General features: G+C 46.9%; 1 protein-coding gene across 1 annotated transcript in view; it reads left to right on the top strand.

Moving 5' to 3' along the window:
• Positions 1-6,613: 6,613 nt before the first annotated feature.
• GABBR2 (gamma-aminobutyric acid type B receptor subunit 2) overlaps positions 6,614-7,386 on the top strand; it is a 471,821-nt gene continuing 471,048 nt past the window's right edge. Inside the window, exon 1 of the mRNA XM_027741022.2 lies at positions 6,614-7,107. Coding sequence (XP_027596823.1) covers positions 6,793-7,107 — 315 coding nt within the window. The 5' untranslated portion in view covers positions 6,614-6,792. The remainder of the gene's footprint in view (positions 7,108-7,386) is intronic.

Genomic DNA, 7,386 nt, shown 5'->3' with positions numbered 1-7,386 from the left:
GAGTGGGAACTGTCTTACGAACTATTTCTTTTGTTTTTCTTATGGTCAGTGGTTTTCATTTAATCACTTCTCTAATCTCTTAGGCCCAGATCCCTGCAGCATTTGGGAGAAGACAGCTTTATTTTATGGTGTCTCAGGTTCTGTTTCCTGAACTCGGTAATGCTTCTGTTCACTTGTTAACAGCAGTAGTTTGCACTTTGAGCCACAAATCAAAACTGGATAGCCACATGAGAGAACTGTGAGAGCTCTAGCAACACAGCAAGGATTTTCTGTTAATTTCTGCTTTTCCTTCTTGACTGTTGATTGAACAATATTAGTAAGTTAATAAAAGCCCAGCTATTACAGTCACAGACAAAATTCTCATTGACTTTCCATGGTCAGTGAGGTTTTCTTAGTTTTGGGATTTCAAGATTTCATCATCATGTGGAGGTATGCAAGTGAAACTTAGTAATTGGAAATTATTTTCCATACATCTTTCCACTCTGCCCTTGTTTAGAGTGAAGTATTGATGTTTTTGGCTTCCACTTACATGCAGCTGAGACATTTTTGCATATGCCAGCAAACCTGCCAGCCTGGGTTGCACATTTGCTAGACAAACACACTTGAGTTCAAAAGGAGACACTGAACGTTAGCAAAATCATCAACTTGCTCCCCCTCTGTAGGCCTTTTACCATCTACTTACCATTTTTTTCTCCTTGATAGCCTTTTCTTCTTCTCAGCTCATTGGAGCTGTATTAATGTCTGGCTTCAGGTTCAGAGGGCGAAGGACTCCATCAAGCATCTGAGTCACATCTGCAGACTTCCTTCTGCAGGAGGTCAGCTGAGTAATGGACTGTGGACTTTGGGTTTCTCCTGGGCAGAGATGGGGCTGCATGCCTCATAGAAATGGAAAAAATTGGAGGACTTCAATCCTATCGATGCTAATTTCTTAGTCTTTGTATTCCTTTATTTAAACAAAAACAAACAAAATAAGAGCAATCCAGATTGCAGTCTGGTGTCTGGTGTCTATCATATTTATTTATTTGAAATCATCAGGTAACTATTTTGACTTTTTTTTCTTTTATTCCTTCACCATTTTCCTTTCATTTAAAAACTGTGGGTCTTCAGTATGGGCTAGAACTTACTGGATTTTTACTTCAACAGAAAACAGCATATAAACTTTTCTTCTATGAAATAAACCACTAAGACTTCTGTATGTGCAGTCTTGACCAAACCATTATGATGGGGAACTGTTAGAGCTTGTACAAACACCTGGGAACAACAGTCATCATTGTACATGCATCAGTCAACACAAATTAGAAACAGTATTTCTTGCTGGCTCTGCTGAAACAGAGACTCAAAACTGTATTCAATTTTTGTTATATTTATAGGAAGTGGTAAGATGTACTGCAAGGGGAAATTCATATTGGTTGACAACACCAAGACTGATGAGACTGTGCTTCTATTCCCTGTTTATGAAAACACGGGTGGTTACACAGTGATGCTGCTTGGTGTGTAATTTAAAATCTGATGCTCTTTTACCTTCATTCATGTCTCTTACAGCCTTTAGATTTGGAGATTAATTTGAAGCTGAGCTTTGTTCTTATACCCTGATATCAAGATGACTAGAGATCCTAGGGGTAGGATCATGCAGTTGCATATACATGCTTGCAACTGTGCGGGTTTTTTGGCAGTTTGGAAACGCTGTATAGGCTTGTAACAAACACAGAACTTTGTGCTATCAAATTAGCTGAGGTAGGTGGGAAAGTCCTTGGGAGGGAGGGAAGAGAAGGACAGCAGACCTCCCCCGTTTTGTCAGGGTGCTACAGCAATAGCTGCATTTGAATTATAGCATTACAGTATTCTTCCACCTTCCATTTACAGAGGAATAACATTATTTATGTATATGCAGTACTAAAATTAATATGCCTAGATCAACAGTTTTCAATCTTTTTTTCAATCCATTGCTCAGTGACATTTTTATGAATAGGCAAATCCTGATTAGACCAGTCCCAGTCAGCACTGACATGAATTGCATGGCTCCAGGGTTTGCAAAGGGGGTAGAGACAAAAACAGGACAGGACCTTCTCAGTGACCTCTTCAAACTCCAAGAGTAATAAGAAGATGCAAGATGCAGGAAGTGAGTTGCTGGCCTGATGGGTTTCATGTAGCATCAAACCATCTCCCAGAGTGGAAGGGACTCGCAGCAGATGCAATTTCTTTCTTGATGTTAAGGGAAAAATCAGTTTTCTGGATTTCTTGACTTTATCCATGCTCTGAAGATACTTAATTTGCAACTGAAGAAAAAGTGGTCAAGAGAGTCGTACCAGTACAGATACTTAAATGTGAAATTAATTAATTAGGTACTCTGTGATGAGCAAATATAAAGAATATACAAAGAACAAAAATGTTAACTGTGCCTACACTGTGAGAAGACTTGGTAATAACTGAGAAATTGGAAGTGATCATTAGCAGGAAGATACTTGACACTGTTTTTACAGAAATATGGTTGAAGGATTCACGTGATTGAAATGCTGAAGTGACTGGGTAACATGCCAGGAGGAAAGTGACATTTGTTTTTCAAGTAAAAAGAACAGGATTTCCAATTCTTGTGAACTGATATTTTAGCCAACAAGGGATAAACAGATGCAGAGGATGTCTGATGTGGACCACCAAATGAGAATATAAAGCCTTTTTGCATAAAAAGGCTGTAAGACAGATAAAGGATGTGCACCGCTTCAGAGAATTTCATCCTAGGGAATGCACTTTACCAATTTCATGATAGCAAAACATTCAGGGGATTTCTAATGAAAAAGAAAAAGGTAGCTGGGCAACTAGCTGTGTCTGACACAATCTTTAATAAGCAGTTTGGTGCAATTCTCCTTTAGGCCTCCTTTTATTTAAAATGAGCTGTTACCTGGCCATCTGTTATACATAAACAAAGGGATAGTGCCTTTGAAAGAAGAAATTTCTCGGTGCTGAGAATTGGAAAGAAGCAGGCTTTAAAAAAATTTAACTATCATAGAATCATATTGAAAACATATGTGTGCAACATGAAAGTTTTTTATCAGATTGCAAATTAAATATTTGAGTGCCAGAAATAAAGGTTTTTGTGAAATCTAAGTTAGCTTCAGTGCATCTATTACACCATTATTTTTAATTACAATATTTTTGTGCAATATATTCCCTGGTTTTTGACATTTTTCTTACAAAAGTTGTGGAAACTGTCTTTTTCGTGCCTCACTGATATACAGGAAGAATCTTCAGAGATTTACTATGCCTAATCCTCATTGTTCAATATATGTCTTACTTACTTCCCCATAATAAATCCCTAGCTTGAAAAATAAAAGTTATTTTCTTAGTTGTGGGGATTTTTGTTTTGTATTGGTTTTTTGGTTGGTTCTTTTTTTTGGTTGATTGGGGTTTTGTTTGTTTGTTTTTATAGAACTTGAATGTTACAGTACCTCAGTGTTTCCCAAATATTTATTAGTTTGTCTTGACTGTATTACCATGAAGGAGGAGCACCCACGTTTTACTGACAGGGAATGCAGTGACAAACAGATTAAAGTCAGAAGTACCACAGTGTTAAATACTGTAATTTGAAGTGTAGCTTTGCGTGATTTAAATTATATCCAGCCATACTCCAGACTGCTGCAGTTCCTAGGTGCATTTCTTTGCCCTGCTTCTGTAGCACTGGCCTTCTTAGTGCACTGTGTGGTCACTGCCAGTGGCTGGGCTCTGCCTCCCACACGAAGGCAAGCCTTGAACTTTATGCTGAGTAGAACTGTGCAATCACTCTTTCCAACCTGTATTGGAAAAGAAGAGAGGAGATGCATTTCATTCTTCAGCTAACAAAGGGACATTTGCTGCTGCAGAAGTAACAAAGAAGGATATCAACCAGCTGCTAATAATATTCAAGGTGTTAATTCTGTTGTACCACAGAATCCGGACTCAAGCTTTCTTTCAGAAAGACTGAGTTCTCCAAAAGCTGGGAAATTGCTTTAAAAAAAAAAACAAAACAAAAAACCTTAGAAAGCTGCTGATGTTCCAGAGACAATGTGTGTGTGCTAATAAACTGCCAATATTGTAAAATGATCACCAAATTGATCCAAGTAACTGTAGTCCTGGTAGCCAAGTACTGGAGAACTGGAGAAAGTCATGGAATGACACAGGGTACAAAGAGTGAATAATGATTTTCTGTGAAACAGATTGTAACAGACAAACTTGGTATCAATTGCAGATCAAGTTGAGAATGGCAAAACATGATTTAGCATATGACATTCTGATTAAAAATAGCATTATACAAAATCAATATGGCACCTATTCCTGTTGGCATCCTAGGAATGTTCTTGGTGTCATAATAATCAATTTTCTGGCAGAAAAGGAGTTACTGAAAAGTTTGCAGGTAACAAGCTGCTTGACAAGTCACTTGTACAAATAAAGCTCATGGTTTGATTTGTTCTAGTGCAAGATCAAGTGCACAGGAGTAAAGAAGTAGGTCATGCTTAGGCAGCATGGATTCAAAACACAGTGTAGATTATTGGATAAAGAGGCATTCCCACAAGGACAATACACTGACTGGTTTGCCCGTTGCTCTCCCAACATGCCCAGCCTCCAGAACTGGTTGGTGCTGAGGGAGGTGCTGAGGTTGCAGCTGATGGCCCAGTGCTGGCAGGTCATGTGGTTAGAAGGACTAGTTCACACAAAATGCCTTGGAATTGCCTCCAGAAATGATTCTTGAGGTGAGGGAATGTTGGCCTAATTATTTTACAAAAGCAAAGTGTGATTAATCTTAGGCCATGTGCATGGGAGAATATTAGTAATACTATGCCCCCTTAAGCTAATAAAGGCATGGTGAGAACCAATGATTGAAAGCTGGAATAAGACAAATTGATACTGAATATGAGTTGCACCTTTTAGCAAACTTATTAATGATTGAAATGATTTATCAAGAGATGTGGTGGACTCTTCATTACAGATGCCTTAAAATCAACACTTCTGGATGTCATTCTGAGGGAAAGGCTATAAAGCAGCAAGTGTTATGAAATTACTGGTTGAAGCCTTTTAGCCCAGGGTCAGATCATTATGATCTTAGAATTTATTAATCCATGAAGATTCTTTCCAGTTTATTCACAGATACTGCTATCGTGTATGTGATACAAATTAGATGCATTAGGTTGATCTTCAAAGTTCTGCTCTGAGTGACCTCAGGAAAATTATGAATATGTATAAAAAGTGGGGTGCCTAAGGGAGGGCTAAGAAAAGTTTTGCATTTTGCCAGTACTGCCTCCTGTGTGGGATCCACCTGCCAGGCAACAGATCAGCACACTGCTGTGCAGGGACTCTGCAGACCAGGGATGCGGGTGGGCAGTGTGAATGTGTTCCCTGGAGTGCAGGGACAGGCTGGGAGCGAGGCAGAAAGCCTTGGGCTGTATATGGGATATGCCCCACGGCCAGTGAGATGTGGAGGGAACTACTTGGGAGAACATGCGTGGAAAGGGTTCGGCTCCCCCAGGCTACTCGCAGGGTTGTAGCAGCCCTCGGGGGAGCTCAGAGTCCTGCCGCAGCCTTAATTTTTATTTTATTTTTTTTTCTTTTGTAGCCGCGAGTCGTGCCAGGCTCCCAAAAAACCGCCAAAATCTGCGGGAAAAAAAGAAATCAGTCAAAATAAATAAATAAAAAAAAAAAAATATCCCGGCTTCTGCTCTTGCGAAACGCGCGGCTCCTGCGTGCCGCAGAGCTGCCGTGGCCCGGGCTGCCTGCGCGTGTGCGTGTGTGCGAGGTGCCGATCCCGAGTGGGAGCGTGCTTGCGTGCCGCGTGTGCGCGGAGGCGGGTGGGGAGTGTGCGCGGAGCCCTCCCGCGCCGGGCAGCGGGGCTGCGTGTGCGTGTGAGTGGCTGTGTGAGTGGGGACAGTGCGCGGGCCGCCCCCCCCCCCCCCCCCCGCGCCCGCGGATGGGCAGCGGCCACCGCACGCACCTCCCCGCGCCCACCTGCGCGCGCGTCGGGAGCTCCACCTGGAGAAGGTGCCCGACCCACCGGCAGCGGACGCTGCTGCCGTATGAAGGGGATCTCGGCCCGGCCCGGCCCGGCCTCTGCACACTTTGCTCTGTCCCCGGCCGCGCATCCTGCCCGGCGGCTCTGCCCGACCCGAAGGACGGGCGCAGGCGGCACCTCCCGCCCGCGGTGGGGGCTGCCCTGACTCCCACGGAATGCGGCACTAGCACCCCCGCCCCGGATCGGCACCGCTCCCCTTCTCCGCCTCCCTGGCTCTAGGGGGGGCTTTTTCCTCTTCGGCGTTTTCTGCCGGAGCATCCTTTCCCCCCCTCCCCCCCTTTTGGAGGAGGAGGAGGGGGAAGGAGGGAGGTGTTCAATGAGGGCTGCTCGGCTCCCCCCCCCGCGCCTGAGAGGTGCTGTCCCTCCCTGAGCGGAGAAGGGGAGAGCTGCCGGGGAGACAGGTCCCGTTCCCTTGCTGTGCTGCCGGGGAGAGCGGAGGAGGGTGGTGGGGAGCGTGTCAGTGTGCGTGGTGGTGGGGGTTATTTATTTATTTATTGCTCCTGGTGGTTGCAGCTGGCAGACCTGGGAAGGAGTAGGGCGCCATTGCCAGAAGGATTATTGCCAGGAGAGGGGAGGGGGGGGGGGGAAGAGAGAGAAGACCCCGAAGCTCCCGGGGAAGCGGAGAGTGACAGCTCTTTTTCTCCCGCCTTGGCTTCTGCCGCCGGGGGATGCGCCCGGACTGAGAGGGGCTCAGCTCCCTTCCGCCGCTCTGTCCGTCTCCCCACCCTCAGTCCTCCTCCTCCCCCCCATCCAGCAGCATGCATCCCTCTTCGCGGAGACCGGCCGCTGCTACCTCCAACCCTGCCATGCTACTGCTGCTCCTGTGCCTGGGCTGGGCGCCGCCGGGCTGGGGCTGGCCGCGGGGCAGCTCCCGGGGGGCGGCCGGGCTGCCCCCCAACGCCACCACGCCGATCTCCATCATGGGCTTGATGCCGCTCAGCCAGTCCGAGGAGGACCAGAAGAGCAGGATCGGCCGGGGAGTGCTGCCCGCCGTGCAGCTGGCCATGGATCAGATCCGCAACGAGTCTCTGCTCAACCCCTATTTCCTAGACCTGCGGCTCTACGACACAGAGGTAGGGACGCCGCGGGCCCCGCGCCGCCGCCCAGTCCCGGGGCGCTGCGGGTGCAGGGGCGCAAGGGCAGCGCGGACGCCCGGGCCGGGGCTGCGACTGCCGGCGGGGCCGTGCGCGGCGCCTCCGAGCCGCCTCGCCCGCCCAGCCCCGCGGGCTGCCGGCAGATGTGGGGGGACTGGCGGCGGAGGGGGAGGACGCGGAGCCGGCGGACCGTATCCTGCGCGCCCAGAGTGTCAGCAGCGGCTCCCTCGGCAGCTGGGGCTCTCCTCGCCGTCCCGG

The sequence above is a fragment of the Pipra filicauda genome, unplaced genomic scaffold, assembly GCF_003945595.2.
Source record: "Pipra filicauda isolate LSUMZ 115617 unplaced genomic scaffold, ASM394559v2 scaffold56_size3634133_pilon, whole genome shotgun sequence".
NCBI lineage: Eukaryota > Metazoa > Chordata > Aves > Passeriformes > Pipridae > Pipra > Pipra filicauda.
The sequence above is the reverse complement of the archived record's forward strand: the minus strand, read 5'-3'. Positions and strand labels throughout refer to the sequence as shown.